Raw genomic sequence first — 17,341 nt, 5'->3', positions numbered from 1 at the left:
TGAATAAACTTTCCCAAGGCGTCTTTCAGGACAGCACCTGAGAGATAGGGACTCCTCCCTCCTCCTTAGGAAACACCTTCTTCCTCCAAACTTTAAAGGGAGGCACCTCCCTACCACACCTCAGTTCTTGTGTTTCCTCCGGCCTGGAGGGAACATCTTTTTGGGAGGGAGTCAAGGTCTCTTGGGTGTTCCTGAGGGACAAGGCTTCCTTCCCTTTTCTCCTCCTTTAGGGACCCGCTGTCCTCCAGACCTACCCAGGCCTCGGCAGCGGTAGCAAGTGGGCTCCTCTTCTCCTCTTAGTGCTCAGGGAGCCTGTTAGAAGTTTTTGAGTGAATTCATATTTTAAGTGATAAAAGTTTCTGAAAATATATGTAAGTTATATGTACGGTAATAAGTTATGGTTTCTGAAGGTCACAGAACAACAGAGAGTATAGGGAGGAGTGGTTTGGCTGAGTAGGTATATCTATTTTTGAGTTATTATGTCAGGACAATGGGTGGAGTTATGCTACTTATCTATAGACTGAACCATATTAGGTATATATGCAAATATGGGTGTTATTAGCATATGCTGACATAACATCATGAAACAGTATAAGAATGGAGTAGGATTATGAGAGTAGGAAAAAAAGAGATCGGTGGGAAGAGAAGGAACGCTATACTTTGAAAATGTATAGCCAGAAGTACCACCTTAGAAGCCAAAACCATGCCATATGTTACCAGATGTCAATCTTGTCTTTGCTTATCTTTCTGAACAATAAACCAACTATTGAACGAATGAAGGATTCTTCAATTTCTACTCCTGAAAGTACGTTCGAAATGCCTTGGATGAAGACATGCATATCTCCACTACACACCCTTTAGGAAAAGGGATACTGATTCACATATTACACAAAGACTTTGCTATTCATTAAGAAACGCCCCTGTGAGTATAGTAGAATACTAGAGTTAATATGTATTTTACTAGGAAGTGTAGAGTATGTAGAGATTCCACTACATTTACATTTCTACTACTCTAAATCACTTTTCTTTCAGAGCCGAAGATTCAGTGGCCCGCACGTTCATAGGAGTTTGCGGTCGTGCCGGAAACGACAAAGCAGGTCACTGGGTCGGCGAAAACGTTCGTTTCTGGCACGGGGGAGGAGGGAGGACAGGAGCTGGTGCCTATTTCCGCTTCCGGTGCAGATGCATTATGGGAGTCCGGAGGCGGCGTGTGAAGCCACAAGTGGAATTCTGCACACCTGCTATGGAAGAATCAGCGTCTGCAGCAGTGGGGACAGGCACAGGCACCAGCAAAGTCCAGGTAGGAGGCAGCGGTTAAAGTCTGCCTTTTTCTCCTATTTCCTGGCTTTTGGTCTCTCTCTTTTTTTCTTTCCCCCCTGGTGGCCTGTCTGGGCACTAGAGGCTGACTGGTTTCTTCTTAGTGCACCTGTGTGGTGATCCTTATCAAAACAGAGACTAGGTCTCACTAAGGGTCCCCTGTTTTTTTTCCCTTTTTTGTCCTTTTGGGAGAAAATTGGAAGAAAACCTTATGCAGTGCCTGCACTACTTCTTTAGTTAAAGAGGAATCAGCCTCTGTATGTGAGGATCTGGTTGCCTCTGTAAAGAAGGAGCTATACTCCACGATTCAGAATTTTCGTGACTCACTAGTAAACCCGGCTGTTAGTCAGCCTTCCACTTCAGAGTCCTCCCAGGGGTCGTTCTCTATCCCAGTGTTGGAATCTCTGCCTGAAGACCCTTCAGATAGGAAAAAGCAGTCCCCTGCTCTTTCCGTTAAAGATTCAGAAGAGGAGTTGGAGGAGACTGAGGTGGTCCCCTCTAAATTTAAACTGTCCCTTGAAGAGGTAGATGGGCTCCTTAAAGCTATTCATGCTACGCTTGGCTTAAGTGAGGAAAGAAAGGAATTATCACTCCATGACCGCATGTATGCTGGGTTGGACGAGCCTAAGGACCAAACGTTCCCAGTTCATCCGGTCATCTCTAAGGCCATTAGGAAAGAATGGCAAGATCCAGAGAAAAAGCCCTTTTTCTCCAAAGCCCACAAGAGGCGTTTTCCTTTCGAGGAGGACCCTGCAGCAGGGTGGAACAAGGTGCCCAGGCTGAATGCCGCCTTCTCCCAGGTCTCAAGGTCCACGGATCTGTCTTTCGAAGACATGGGAGTTTTGAAGGATCCGATGGACAAACGCATGGATCTTTTGCTCAAGAGATCATGGCAATCAATTATGAGCAATTTAAAGCCAGCAATGGCCACAACATGTGTAGCCAAAAATTTGGAATACTGGGTCAACCAGCTAAAGTCGCATGTAGCGGCAGATTCCCCCAAACAGGAAATCTTAGATTCTTTTCCTACCCTGACTGTGGCAGTTGCTTATATTGCAGACGCCTCAGCTGAGGCAATTAAGATGTCAGCCAGGTCAGCAGCTTTAACTAATGCTGCAAGAAGAGCCTCATGGCTTAAAACCTGTCCCGGTGATTCAGCATCAAAGAACAAGCTGTGTGGGATACTCTTTTCGGGTGACCTTCTTTTCGGCCCTGACCTCGATAATATTCTTTACAGGACAGCCTTCCCGGTCAAAAAGAAAAAACTGGTACCAAAACGTCTTTTTCGACCTCCAAAAAACTCAGGATCAAGACAGCAAGTTGCAGGGGAGAAGGAAAAATTTGTCAGCCCTGAAACCGAAAGGTAGAGGCGGAATTCTCTTCCGTCCTACACAGGCCGAAAAATCTCAATGACTCGTCTCTGCGGGTGGGCGGAAGACTACAAGAATTTCTTCCGCAGTGGTCAAGGATAACTTCAAATCAGTTTATTTTGACCACTCTCTCGCAGGGTTACACACTTGAGTTTGCCAAGACTCCCCCAAGAAGGTTCTTGATTACAAACATCCCGCGGGACTCGTTAAGGGCCCTGGCCATGAAGTCCTCTCTCTGATGCAGCAGGGTGTAGTAGTCAAAGTACCGCTACAAGAACAGCAGGAGGGGTTTTATTCGCATGTCTTCCTAGTAAAAAAGCCAACAGGTAAATTTCGGTTGATTCTCAACCTAAAGCCTTTAAACGAGTCCATCAGATACAGAAGGTTCAAGATGGACTCGATTTTCTCAGTCAGGAATCTTCTGACGCCAGGTTGTTTTATGGCGTCGGTGGATTTAAAGAATGCGTACCTGCATGTCTCGATCTCGCCCCAGTCTTAGAGGTTCCTCAGGCTGGCAGTGAGGTTGGGGGGTGTGGTTCATCATCTCCAGTTCAGAGCCTTACCCTTCGGTCTGTCATCATCACCCCGAATTTTTACCAAAGTGATGGCAGAAGCTTTATCTCCGCTGTGCCTTCAGGGAATCGCAGTTATTCCTTATTTAGACAATCTGCTATTTTTCGCCCCATCCAGCGAAGAATTGCAGATCAATTTAGGCAAAGCTCGCAACCATTTGGAGGCTCTGGGGTGGATTTTGAACCTCCAAAAGTCTTCCCTAAACCCATCCCAGGAGATTCGGTTTTTAGGACACTTAATCAATTTGGTGGATCAAAGGATCTTCCTTCCCTTAGACAATAAGGACAGTATTTACTGTGCAGTGTCTTTGCTGCAGACCAGTCAATGTCTGACGGTAAGACAGGTTATGTCCGCTTTGGGGGTTCTAACCTCAACAATGCCGGCAGTCCAGTGGGCAAGGCTGCATTTCAGGTGTCTGCAGGCTTTTCTTTTAAAATCTTGGGATCACACAGGGGCATCCCTAGAGGCAGAGGTAAGAGTGCCAACCCAGGTGAAAAGGTCTCTATGATGGTGGAAGAGACAGGATGTCCTATCAGAGGGGTTAGTCTGGGCTTTTCCAGTCGAGAAAAGACTAACAACCGACGCCAGTTCCTGGAGGTGGGGAGCCCACCTAGGAACGTTTTTCACTCAGAGAACCTGGGCCAAAGAGGAGGCAGTAAGGTCCTCAAACTGGAGGGAGCTCAAGGCGATTGCCTTGGCTCTGAAGTCGTTTGTTCAGGATCTTCAGTCCCAGCATGTTCAGGTCCTAACAGACAATGCCACGGCGGTGGCTTATTTAAACAGGTAGGGGGGTACAAGAAGCAGGTCGCTCCAAGTGCTGGCCATGGAGATCCTTCGGTGGCATTTGTTGTCGCTATCAGCAGTCCACCTAAAAGGGGATCTAAACAGGTTAGCGGACTTCCTAAGCAGAAACCCTATTCAGGAAGCGGAATGGTCTCTAAACCCAGAGGTCTTCACAATGATTGCCGGGAAATGAGGGCTACCAGAGGTGGACCTGTTTGCCTCAAGGGAAAAAGCCCAGGTCCCCCTGTTATTTTCCCTGGACAGTCGCGATGGGTCGCTGAGCACAGATGCGCTGGCATATCCATGGGAATTCCGTCTTTGCTACGCTTTCCCCCCATTTCAGTTAATCCCGTTAATTTTAAGGAAAATTCAGAAGGAAAATGTGCCAGTCATACTAATCACGCCCAGTCATACTAATCACGCATCTAAAGAACTGCAGGGCTCTGACTTGCATCAGCTTAGGTCAGTGTTCATGATTCAACAATAAGAAAGAGGCATCCATGGGAGAATTCCAAGGTCAAAGCCACTGCTGACCAAAAAGAACACAAAGGCTCATCTCACATTTACCAAAAAAAAATCTTGATTATCCCCAAGACTTTTAGGCAAATATTCTGTGGACTGATGAGACAAAAATTTTACTTTTTGGAAGGTATGTGTCCCGTTCCTCCAGACATATAACTAATACAGCATTTCATAACAAGAACATCATACCAACAGTCAGACATGGTGGTGGTAGCGTCATGGTCTGGGGCTGCTTTGCAGCTTCAGGACCTGGACGACTTAACATAATTGAGGGAACCATGAATTGTGAGCTGTACCAGAAAATCCTGAGGGAAATGTGGCCATCAGTTCGTGACCTCAAGGTCTAGTGCACTTGGGTTATGTAACAGGATAATGATTCGAAACACAACAGCAAATCCACCTCCAAATGATTCAAACAAAGCAAAATTTAGGTTTTGAAATGGCCTAGTCAAAGCCCTGACTTAAATCCAATTGAGAGGCTGTATCATGACCTTACACAGGTCGTTCATGCTGGGAAAACCCTCCAGTGTGGCTGAATTAAAACAATTCTGCAAAGAAGAGTGGGCCAAAATTGCTCCACAGAAATGTGAAAGACTCATTGCCAGTTATTGCAAACGCTTGATTGCAGTTGTTGCCATTAAGGGTGGCGCAACCAGTTATTAGGTTAAGGGGCAATTACTTTTTCACATAAAGGCAGGCAGGTTTTGGCAGCTTTTTTGCCTTAAAAAATGAAACCATCATTTTAAAAACTGCATTTTGTATTTACTCGGGTTATCTTTGTGTGAGAATAAAATGTGTTTGATCGGAGTAATTTAAGTGTCACAAATATGCAAAAAATTACAAATTTAGAAAGGGGGCAAATCTGAGTGGGTAAAATAAGTATTGAACATGTCACCATTTTTCTAGGTAAATATATTTCTAAAGGAGCTATTGACATGAAATTTTTACAATGTCTGTAACAACCCATGCAATCTATACATATAAAGAAACCAAAAAATGTAATTTCTGAACTTAATGGATGTGTAATGAAATGGAATGACACAGCGAAAAAGTTTTAAACACGCTAACTGAAGTTTATTTAAAGTTGTAGTAAACCCCCATGTAAAATGTGTACCTATAGGTAAGCCTATAATAAGGTTTACCAATAGGTACTGTAAATGTCTCCTAAACATGCACAGTTTAGGAGAGATTTACTGCACATGCTGCCAGTTAGGTCACTGGGGCATGCGCTCTGAAGGAACAGCCACCCGGGCTGTTGAGTCCTGTGCCATAAACAGTAGCTCCCACACGCAAGCGTCATCGTGGCTCCGGCCACTCAAAGTTGTAGTCTTGGAACCTAGAAGGAAGACAGGTGAAGATGGAACCCTTGTCAGCGGTGACAGCTCGCAACTGGAAGGCTTCGTTCTAAGGTAAGTTTCACATGCAATGCATGCTAGCACATTATGGCTTTACCTTGCAGGTTCCAGACAAAAAAAAAAAAAAAACACAGCGGTTTCCTACTGCCTTAATACTTCGTACAAAATCGTTTGTTGGTAGTGACCACTTGAAGATGCCTCCTGTATGGAGAAACTAGTCGCATGCATTGCTCGGGTGTGATTTTAACCCATTCTTCCACACAAACAGTCTTCAAATCCTGAAGGCTCCGTGAGCCTCTTCTCTGAACTCCTGATCTTTTAGTTCTTTCTGTAGATTTTCTGTTGGATTCAAGTCATGTGATTGGCTGGCTGGGCCATTCTAGCAGCTTTATTTTCTTTCTTTTGAAACCAATTTAGAGTTTCCTGGCTTTATGTTTGGGATCATTGTCTTGCTGAAATGTCCACCCTCGTTTCATCTTCATCATCCAAGAGATGGCAGCAGATTTTTATCAAGAATGTCTTTTGTGATTTTTCCATTTATCTTTCCTTCAATGATATAAAGTTTGCCAGTACCGTATGCTGAAAAACCGCCCCACACCATATTGTTCCCACCTCCAAACTTCACTGTTGGTATGGTGTTTTTGGGATGAAATGCAATGCCATTTGACATCCAAACATGGTGTGTATTATGGCATCCAAGGAGTTCAATTTTGGTCTCATCTGACCAGACTGTATTCTCCCAGTATTTCACAGGCTTTTCTAAATGTTGTGCAGCAAACTTTAAACAAGTTTCAACATTCTTTTTCTTTAGTAATGTAGTTTGCGTGGTGAGCGTGCATTAGCCTGCTAATTCCAGGTCTTTTTGAAGCTCTCCACAAGTGGTCCTTGGCTCTTTGACAACTCTTCTGATAATTATTTTCACTCCTCTGTCAGAAATCTTATGAGGAGCACCTGGTCCTGGCTGGTTTATGGTGAAACAATGTTCTTTCCATTATGGCCCCAACAGTGCTCATTGGAACATTCAGAAGTTTAGAAATCCCTCTGTAACCAATGCCATCAGTATTTTTGCAACAATAAGGTTTGTGGAGGTCTTGACAGAGCTCTTTGCTTTTACCTGTTTTGAGATTTTTTTTGTGTGACACCTGAGTAATGAGACACCTTTTTATAGGTCATCAGTTGAGACTGAACCAGCTGCTATTGATTTGCACTGACAAGGGGCAGGATTGCTTTCTAATTACTAACAGATTTCAGCTGGTGTTTTGGCTTTGCATGCCTTTTTGCACCTCCCTTTCTTCATGTGTTCTATACTTTTTCCCTGTGCCATTCCATTTTATTACACATAACTTAATTTCTGAATGTATTTGTTTTGGTTTGTTTGTATGAATGGATTGCATGGGTTGTTACTGACATGTGGTGAAATGTGTTCAATACTTATTTTACCTACTCTATGTATCATTTTTTTAATTTATTTTTTGCTTTGTTTTTCAGTGCGCATGCTTTTGGACCACGGTGCTGATCCAAACCAGAGAGATGGACTAGGGAATACTCCATTACATTTAGGTACGACACATCCAATAGTTCTCTCATATGTCTTTGTATTTCATAGCTAGCACTTATACTATTAATTATTCTTTAACCTCCCCCAGCTGCATGTACGAGCCATGTTCCGGTAATTACAACCCTTTTACGTGGAGGTAAGATATCTTTTTGTATGTTTATTGTCCAAAATCTCCATTACAGGGTATAAAATATAATGCATTAAATATCTGGAATATGCCTTTTTCTTTTGCTTTATCTCAAGGTGCCAGAGTGGATGCCTTGGATCGTGCAGGCCGAACCCCACTTCACTTAGCCAAGTCAAAGCTGAATATCCTGCAGGATGGAAAATCACAGACCTTGGAATCGCTGCGATTAGAGGTGAAACAGGTGAGATGGCTTAAAGCTGAATTCCAGACAAAAACTTTTTTACATGTAATTATTGCTGCTTCCCTACCTTCACTGAGTATGCTATCCATCCTTTTTGGTTCACTCAGTAGTTGCTCTGAAATTGTCTGTTTATTTTTAAATCAAACTATTATTTCCTAGCGGTTTCTTGTTTGACCACTGGCTGCTTTGCCTGTTATTTCCCCAACCACCGGTCTTGTCACAGACTACTTGTAGTTCTTCCTTCAGTAAGCAGTGTTTTTTTTTTTCCTCTGAGCTAGAAGTCTCTGCATCGCCTCCACTAGTGTGTGTGTGTGTGTGTGTGTGTGTGTGTGTGTGTGTGTGTGTGTGTGTGTATATATATATATATGTATATATTTTCACAAAAGTGAATACACCCCTCCACATTTTTGTAAGTATTTTATTATAGCTTTTCATGTGACAACACTGAAGAAATTACACTTTGCTACAATGTAAAGTAGTGAGTGTCCAGCTTGTATAACAGTGTAAATTTGCTGCCCCCTCAAAGTAGCTCGATGCTCAGCCATTAATATACCAAAAGTGTGAAAAATGGGAATCCTACTAATGAAAAAATGTAGTACTAGTAACAGTTGAGTGGACTTTATTTACATCTATCCCACTTGGAGATTAGCATGAACGAAAGTCTGTGAGAGTATTCCTGACACCCACACATGGGAGTCAGAGTTCTACTGTGTTACCACTGACAGGTTGAGGTTAACTGATTTATTTTGGGAATCTCCCTGTCCAATCTCACTGTCTTTATTGCTTGCCTCTGTCAGCTTCCAATCTCCTGACACCAGTGTGTTCTGTTGGAATGTATATTATGCTGTTTTAAATTGTTACATGTCTGGTCTCTCCACTTATTCCTCAACGGATTATTCAATCAGCAAGGCTTTATTACCAGAACAGTAGCTGGTTATTTGTTTTTTGTTTTTTTTTTTAGCTTTGAGCTTTTTGCAGCCTATTGGATCCCACCCCTTGCCATTGACTGACTCCCTCTGCGACTGACTGCTACACTGGTTATGTGTGTACATGGCTAGCTGCCACTTTGGTTAGACTTGTATCTCTGTCCCATTTAGTGTAGGACACTGCACTTCAGTGGACACGAGTGTAAATCCTGTTTTTTGGTGGGGTGGGACCGGCTCCCCTTTTTTGGTGTGTGTTAGGGGAGGGTGGGCTCAGCTATATTTGGGACTGCATCCTCATCCCTCTGTATACATACGAGGGTGGTCATGGTTCCAGTCTAGATGGGGGAATTGGGTGGCTTTTAGGATTACATGGGGATATTTAGGTTTCATATATGCTTGAATACTTTTTGAGCCTACTGCTCAATAAATTTGTAGGTAACTCAGATTGGTGTGTAGAGTCGTCCTGTTTTTTGTTTTTATGTTTGTTATACAGCCATTAATGTCTAAACCGCAGGCAACAAAAGTGAGTACACCCCTAAGTGAACATTTCCAAATTGGGCCGAAAGTGTCAATATATTGTGTGGCAACCATTATTTTCCAGCACTGCCTTAACCTTCTTGGGCATGGAGTTCACCAGAGCTTTACAGGTTCCCACTGGAGTCCACTTCCACTCCTATGTGACGACATCCCAGAGCTGGTGTCTTTTAGACACCTTGCGCTCCTCCACCTTCTGTGTGAGGATGACCCACAGATGCTCAATAGGGTTTAGGTCTGGAAACATGCTTGGCCAGTCTATCACCTTTACCCTCATCTTCTTTAGCAAGGCAGTGGTCATCTTGGAGGTGTGTTTGGGGTCGTTAAAATGTTGGAATACTGCCCTGTGACCAGGGAGATGATCATGCTCTGCTTCAGTATGTCACAGTACATGTTGGCATTCATGGTTCTTTCAATGAACTGTAGCTCCCCAGTGCCCGCAGCACTCATGCAGCCCCAGACCATGACACTCCCACCATGCTTGAATGTAGGCAAGATTACACTTGTCTTTGTACCCTCACCTGGTTGCCGCCATACATGCTTGACACCATCTGAATCAAATAAGTTTATCTTGATCTCATCAGACCATAGGACATGGTTCCAGTAATCCATGTCCTTAGTCTGCCTGTCTTCAGCAAACTGCAGGCTTTCTTGTGCATCATCTTTAGAAGAGGCTTCCTTCTGGGATGACAGCCATGCAGACCAATTTGAGGCAGTGTGCAGCATATTGTCTGAGCACTGACGGACTAACCCCCCCCACCACTTCAACCTCTGCAGCAATGCTGGCAGCACTCCTATGTCTATTTCCCAAAGACAACCTCTGGATTTGACGCTGAGCATGTGCACATAACTTCTTTGGTCGACCATGGCGAGGCCTCTTCTGAGTGGAATCTGTCCTGTTAAACTGGTGTATGGTCTTGGCCACTGTGCTGCAGCTCAGTTTCAAGATCTTGGCAATCTTCTTATAGCCTAGGCCATCTTTATGTAGAGCAGGGGTGGCCAACCCACGGCTCCCGAGCCGCATGCCGCTCTTTGCCCGGTTCCGTGTGGCTCTTACGTTACTTACGCTACTGGCTATGAACTTCCTTATTCGAGTCGAGTCGTACGTCATCATGTTCGAATCCGTCGGAGTTTGGTGTGATTGTGTGTGGCCAAGTCCGCTCATTCGGAAAGTCCGTCAGAATTGCAAAACATGCTTCAAATTTTTCGGCCAGAACTCTGCCGGACCCAGTTCCTACCGAGAAATTCGCTCGTGTGTGTGCTATTCCGACAGACTAAAACCGACGCTAGTGCAGCTATTGGCTACTCCTGACTATGAACTTCCTTATTCGAGTCGAGTCGTACGTCATCACGTTCGAATCCGTCGGAGTTTGGTGTGATTGTGTGTGGCCAAGTCCGCTCATTCGGAAAGTCCGTCAGAATTGCAAAACATGCTTCAAATTTTTCGGCCAGAACTCTGCCGTTCGCCATCCGCTCTCATACACACCTCCGCTCACCCCTCACTCTCACTACCCCGCCCCCTTGCTCTGTATTTACGTCAAATGCACACGTGGGCAGTTTTTCAGTAAGAGCAAAATGGCAGGGAAAAAATGCACAGCAAAACGAAAATATGAAGAAGAACACAGGACGTTTTTAACAGAGTGGGAGAGTTTATATTTTTTTGTTGAACGTAATGGAAAGCCATTCTGCCTTATATGTCAGGTGTCCTTGTCGCATTTCAAAGCTTCAAACCTTCAGCGCCACTTCAGCTCACTCCATGCTAACATCGACCAGGAATTTCCAAAAGGGACTGAACTTCGCAAGCACAAGTTGGTTACTTTGAAAAGTCAGACAGAAAAGCAGGCAAAGTTTTTCAAAAAACTTACAAAGCACACAGAGACTATAACGCTTGCATCGTATCAACTGGCTTGGAACATTGCACGGGCCAAAAAGCCATACAATGAAGGGGAGTTCATTAAAAAATGCCTCTGTGACATTGTTGAAATCTTGTCTCCTGAAAACGACAAACTAAAACGAATGGTATCAGACCTCCAACTGTCCCGCCACACTGTTGAGCACAGAATATCAGACATTAACACGTCTATTCAGTCAAAGTTGCACTCTGATCTTCAAGCTTGTGAGTATTTTAGTGTCGCATTGGATGAGAGTTGTGACATACAAGACAAGGCTCAATAGGCAATATTTGTACGGTCTGTGTCAAACGATTGTTTGATCAAAGAGGAACTCCTCGATATTATGCCTTTAAAAGACAGAACCCGTGGCATAGATGTGAAAGATACAATGATGGATGCATTTGTGAAAGCAAATCTGCCCATAGCGAAACTAACTGCAATAGCCACAGATGGAGCGCCAGCCATGATTGGATCTGTGAATGGGATTGTGGGGCTGTGCAAAGCTGACCAAACATTTCCAGAGTTTTGGAATTTCCACTGCATCATACACAGCGAGCAACTTGTGTCTAAAACATTGAATTTGGACAGTGTCATGAAGCCTGTGATGGCAATCGTCAACTACATCCGTACACGTGCGCTTCACCACCGGCAATTCAAGAATCTCATCGCTGAGCTGGACCAAGGGCTTCCAGGTGACCTGCCGCAACACTGCACTTGTAAGGTGGCTGTCAAAAGGCCAGGTACTCTCTCGCTTCTTCCAGCTTTTGGATGCTGTGAAACTGTTCATGGAAGAGAAGAACAAGGACTATCCACAGCTCTCGGACCTCGAGTGGGTTATGGATCTGGCCTTTTTGGTTGACATGCTGTGTCACTTGGACAAACTGAACCTGACGTTGCAGGGTAAGTTAAAAATGCTGCCTGATCTGGTGCAAAGTGTGTTTGCATTTGTCAACAAACTGAATTTGTTCAAGGCGCATATTCAAAAGGGAGATTTAACACATTTTCCCACTCTACTAAAAGCCAGCGGGCAGGTCACCAGCGCCGTCCTGAACAAGCAAAGTGCCAGATATGCAACACTGGTTGAAAAGCTGCACGAAAGCTTTGTGGCCCGGTTCCGTGATCTACAACTGAAAAGGCCACAGATTACGTTCCTTGTCGACCCATTTAACGCTGAGACGAACTGTTTGAAAGCCCCGCTAGTCATAGATGAGGGTGCGGCTGAGATGGAGATGATTGATCTTCGTGAAGAGGACAAACTGAAACCTGCTTTAAAGGAAGGGACCATTGAGTTTTGGAAACTTGTGCCAATGGAAAAATACCCCAATGTCAAACGAGCTGCACTTAAGATACTGTCAATGTTTGGGTCAACATATGTCTGCGAGTCTGTGTTTTCCACCCTGAAACACGTGAAATCGAAGCATCGGTCTGTTCTGACCGACAGTCATGTGAAAGAATTGCTTCGAGTTACAACAACGGAGTACAAGCCAGATTTGAACAGGATTGTTCAAGACAAGGATTGCCAGAAGTCCCACAAAATAACACATATAATGCACATAATAAAAGGTAAAATGTTTTGTAAATTGTTCTATTATTCTTGTTATGGATTTGGTTAAACAGAGTTTGTCTGTGTGAGAGTGCACACAGTGTTCATTGTTGAAAATGACTGGCCTGTGGTCTTTGTAGTGTTAAAACAGTGTGTGACATTTACAATAAATCCAGCTGAGCAAACGTATGTGTGTATGAGGAAGGGATGGGGTGATGTTCATGTGTGCCCATGCGTATGATGTGGCTCTTTGCGGTAACTTGGTAAAAAATGTGGCTCTTGGTCTTTGTCTGGTTGGCCACCCCTGATGTAGAGCAACAATTCTTTTTTTCAGATCCTCAGAGAGTTCTTTGCCATGAGCTGCTATGTTAAACTTCCAGTGACCAGTATGAGAGAGTGAGAGCAATAACACCAAATTTAACACACTTGCTCCCCATTCACACCTTAGACCTTGTAACAATAACGTGTTACATGAAGTGGGGGAGGGAAAAGCGGTTTAGACATTAATGTTGAGTTATTTTGAGGGGACAGCAAATTTACACTGTTATACAAGCTGTACACTCACTACTTTACATTATAGCAAAGTGTCATTTCTTCAGTGTTGTCACATTAAAAGATATAATAAAATATTTACAAAAACGTGAGGGGTGTACTCACTTTTGTGATACTGTATAAGTACAAAGTAGACAGAAGGTTTACCTCTTTAAAGTGATTGTAAAGTCTTTGTTATAAAAAAAACACCAAAAAAAAAACATGCTGCTCTATGCAGTTTATTTTGCACAGAGCAGCCTGGATCCTTCTCTTCTCTGGTCCCTCTTCTGTGCTACTGGTCCCCTGTTGCGTGCTCCCACAGCAAGCAGCTTCCTATGGGGGCACCCAAGCCGAGTCACAGCTCTGTGTGTCCATTCAGACATGGAGCTATGACCCAGCCCTGCCCCCTCTCTCTCCTGATTGGCGGAATGATTTTCATTGACAGCAGAGGGAGCCGATCGCGCTGTGCTGCTGTCTCAGACAATGAAGAGGGGAGTCCTGGGCAGCTTAGACACTCCTGCAACATTTCTGGATAAAGACGGGCTCAGGTAAGTATTAGGGGGCTGAAGGATGCATAGAATATATTAAGATAAAAAAAAACCTTCGGCACCCCAGGCTTTACAGGCCCAGAGCTGTGGATCCCCCGATAAAAAGGGGGCCCCATTCCCTGAAGGTTTTTCTAAACGGTGAGAGGTGAACATTGGGTATGTTACCACAGAACCCTGCAGCTGGATAAGGTAAGGGAGATTCCTAAGGAATTTTTCAAATTCTTGTGGGTTTTCTCCTTTAACCACTTGCCCACCGGGCCATAGCCGAAAGACGGCTACAGCGTGGTCGGCTTATTCTGGGAGGACGTCCGTGGAAAAACCGTGAGCATCACGGTAAATGGCCGCTGGTAGCGATCACTTGTAAACAAACCGGCATCATGTCATGCTGCTGGTTCCTCCCTCTCTGTACTAATCTGTACAGTGAGAGGGGAGAGATCGTTTGCAGCAGCGCTGTGGGCTGGGACAGTAGTACCCACAGCGCTGCTCAGTACCCATACTCTGCCAATAATCTGCAATACTCTGCCAATACTCTGCAAATAAGTAAATGTTTGCTATACCTAATGTCACCACCGGGGGCTGTTAAGAGCACATACCTTTTCATGCTTGTCAGTCTTGTCTCTGTGTCACAAGCTGCACACTTCTCCAAGCCCATGCTCCAGGTAGGATGTTGGGGGGGGGGCGTTTCTTTTTGGGAATGTCCCCAACAACTTCCTTCATGCTAGAAGCCATAGGGCAGTCAGCGGTATGCCACACTGCCTCCCGCTGCTGCCGCCACTACGTTTGCTCTCCATCCACCGACCCCCCCCTCTCCTCTGCCCCAGCCTCCCCTCCATGTGCAATCCGATCAGGATAGGAGCCCCCGGGTTGTGCGGAAAAAGCGGTCCTTTTTGAAAAAGACGAGGGGGGGCTGGAAGGGGTGTCAGAGGAGGGGGGTGGAGCTTTAGCGCAACATCGGCGTGGTTTAACGCCCACAGCGCGGGCTATACAAAGCTATAAAGTGCACTCGTTTGCAGGTGCACACAGCTCAAGAAGGGACATAGAGCAGACAGGGGCATGTGAGTGTGGGTGGCACAGGCATTCCCAGGCAACATTTAATTAGCATCAGACTGAGCTTTGATAGCAGCGGCAGTTGCTGGACTATATTGCTCAGCAGTGGGTGCATTTCTGGTAGTACTTCTGCATTTTGTGCTTGCCACTATGGGCAGAAGGGGAGGTACAAATTCCCCCGAGAAATAGGGGCTCAAAGGGATCTCCCCCAGGCTCTGAGGACCCCCCTCTGCAGCACCACCTCCCATTGAAGGACCTGGGGAGGCTGGTCAGAGTGAGCCATCGGTGTCAGGGGCTGCAACTGCTTCTGGCATTTCAGCTCCTGTATATATTACTCAGATTTATTCCTCTACCATAAGTGGATTAGAGGAAAGATTAATTGCCTTAATCGCATCTTCACAAAGTGGAAGAAAACGGATTAGGTAACCGTATACCACCCAGGACCCTCAAACAGAGGAACGCTGGGAAAGGGGAGATGAATCCCCCTCAGAGGACTGGGATGAGACTGATGACTCCTCTTCTGAGGAATCAAGTGGGGAAGGACCCTCTTCAGCTTCACAGGATGATAAATTGCTGGTACAATCTCTTGCTGAATGGTCTGCTCCACATTTAAGTTACCCGTAACTGAGTCGGTTGAAAAACCCATGTCTTGATTGGGTTCACTGAAGCCTCCTCAAACTTACCTGGAAGGTGGTAACAACAGATGCCAGCCTTTGGGGTTGGGGAGCAGTTCTGGAGGAGATGACTGTCCAAGGGAGATGGTCCAAACCCGAGAGGACCTTACCCATCAACATTCTAGAGATTCATGCAGTCTACCTAGCCCTAAATGCCTGGACATTCAGCTTGCAATGCCACAGCAGTGGCTTCTATCAATCGCCAAGGGGGCACCAGGAGTCTTGCAGCCCAGGGAGAGGTAAACCAGATCCTAATCTGGGAAGAAAAGCATGTGCCATGCATATCGGCAATCTTCATTCCAGGGGTAGACAACTGGCAGGGGACTACTTAAGTCGCCAGCAGTTCTTCCCAGGGGAATGGTCTCTTCACCCCGACATCTTCCTGGCTATATGCCAAAGATGGGGATCTCGTATGTAGATCTGTTTGCGTCCAGGTTCACCAACAAGAACAAGAGATCCACTTGCATGCAGGACAGATGCATTGGTGACTCTGTGGCATCAGCTCTCACTGATTTACGCATTCCCTCCTATTCTGCTGCTATGGCTGCTATGCCATGACTTCTTCACAGGATCAAGCAGGAGAAGAAGTCGGTGCTTCTATTGGCCCAGAAGTTCTTGGTATACAGATATAGTGAAGATGGCGGTAGGGTCCCCATGGACCCTACCACCACATCTAGACCTTCTGTTGCAGGGACCAGTGTTCCATCCTACCTTAAAAAAACGCTAAATTTAATGGTTTGGCTATTGAAACCTACATTCTGAAGAGTCGTGGGCTTTCAGGCCCCGTAATTTCTCCCTTGATTAATGAAAGGAAGCCAGCTTCCAGAGTAATTTATTATAGAGTCTAGAAGGCATATGTCTTCTGGTGTGAATCCAGTGGTTGGCATCCCAGAAATGTCATAGGGAGAATCCATCCTTTTCTGCAAATGGGGTTAGAGATGAAGCTGGCCTTGAGTACTATCAAGGGCCAGGTCTCTGCCTTGTCGGTATTGTTTCAACATCCGCTTACTTCGCATTCTTTGGTCCGAAGCTTTACACAGGGGGTAACACGGCTTAATCCACTGGTTAGAGCACCCCTGAACGAACCCCTGGGACTTGAATTTAGTTCTGTCTGCATTACAGAAACAGCCTTTTGACCCGATACGAAATATTCCCTTGGTCCTTTTGACAAGGATGCTAATTATTCTGGTAGCCATTTCTTCTGCATTAAGGGTATCAGAATTGCCAACTCTTTCTTATAAAGAGCCATATTTAATCATGCACAAGTATAGAGTAGTATTGCGTCCTCATCCTACCTTTCTACCGAAGGTGGTTTCAGGTTTTCATCGAAACCAGGATATTGTTCTGCCTTCATTTTTTCCAGATCCCTGTTCTGTGGAAGAAAAGTCAATACATTTTCTGGATGTAGTGAGAAGAGCGGTCAAAACCTATTTGGAAGCGACTGCTCAGATTTGCAAAATGGATGTTTTGTGTTGCCTGAAGGTCCTCAAAAAGGACAGGCAGCGTTGAAATCTACCATTGCTCAGTAGATTTGACAGGTAATTGTTCAAGCTTATGGTTTGAAGAGGAAAGTTCCACCTTTTCAAATCAAAGCGCACTCCACGAGGGCTGTAAGTGCTTCATGGGCAGTGCATCACCAGGCCTCCATGGCTCAAATCTGCAAGGCCGCAACTTGGTCTTCAGTCCATACATTCACCAGATTCTATCAGGTGGATGTGAGAAGACACAATGATATCGCCTTTGGGCACAGTGTGCTGCAGGAAGTGGTACAAGGTCCTCGGGTCTGATTGCACCCTACTT

At 45.1% G+C, this 17,341-nt stretch overlaps 1 protein-coding gene across 3 annotated transcripts in view; it reads left to right on the top strand.

The window, feature by feature from the left end:
• Positions 1-17,341, top strand: part of ANKRD54 (ankyrin repeat domain 54) — a 131,621-nt gene that overhangs the window by 85,139 nt on the left and 29,141 nt on the right. For all 3 annotated transcript variants that reach the window (XM_077452395.1, XM_077452394.1, XM_077452393.1), the window contains exons 4-6: positions 7,409-7,480; positions 7,567-7,614; positions 7,722-7,846. In XM_077452395.1, coding sequence (XP_077308521.1) covers positions 7,409-7,480; positions 7,567-7,614; positions 7,722-7,846 — 245 coding nt within the window. The remainder of the gene's footprint in view (positions 1-7,408; positions 7,481-7,566; positions 7,615-7,721; positions 7,847-17,341) is intronic.

Source organism: Lithobates pipiens, unplaced genomic scaffold (genome assembly GCF_037356315.1).
Source record: "Lithobates pipiens isolate NorthernLeopardFrog02 unplaced genomic scaffold, aLitPip1_a1.2 Scaffold_23, whole genome shotgun sequence".
Taxonomy (NCBI): Eukaryota; Metazoa; Chordata; class Amphibia; order Anura; family Ranidae; genus Lithobates; species Lithobates pipiens.
Note: the sequence above shows the minus strand (reverse complement) of the source record. Positions and strands in the feature narration are given on the sequence as shown.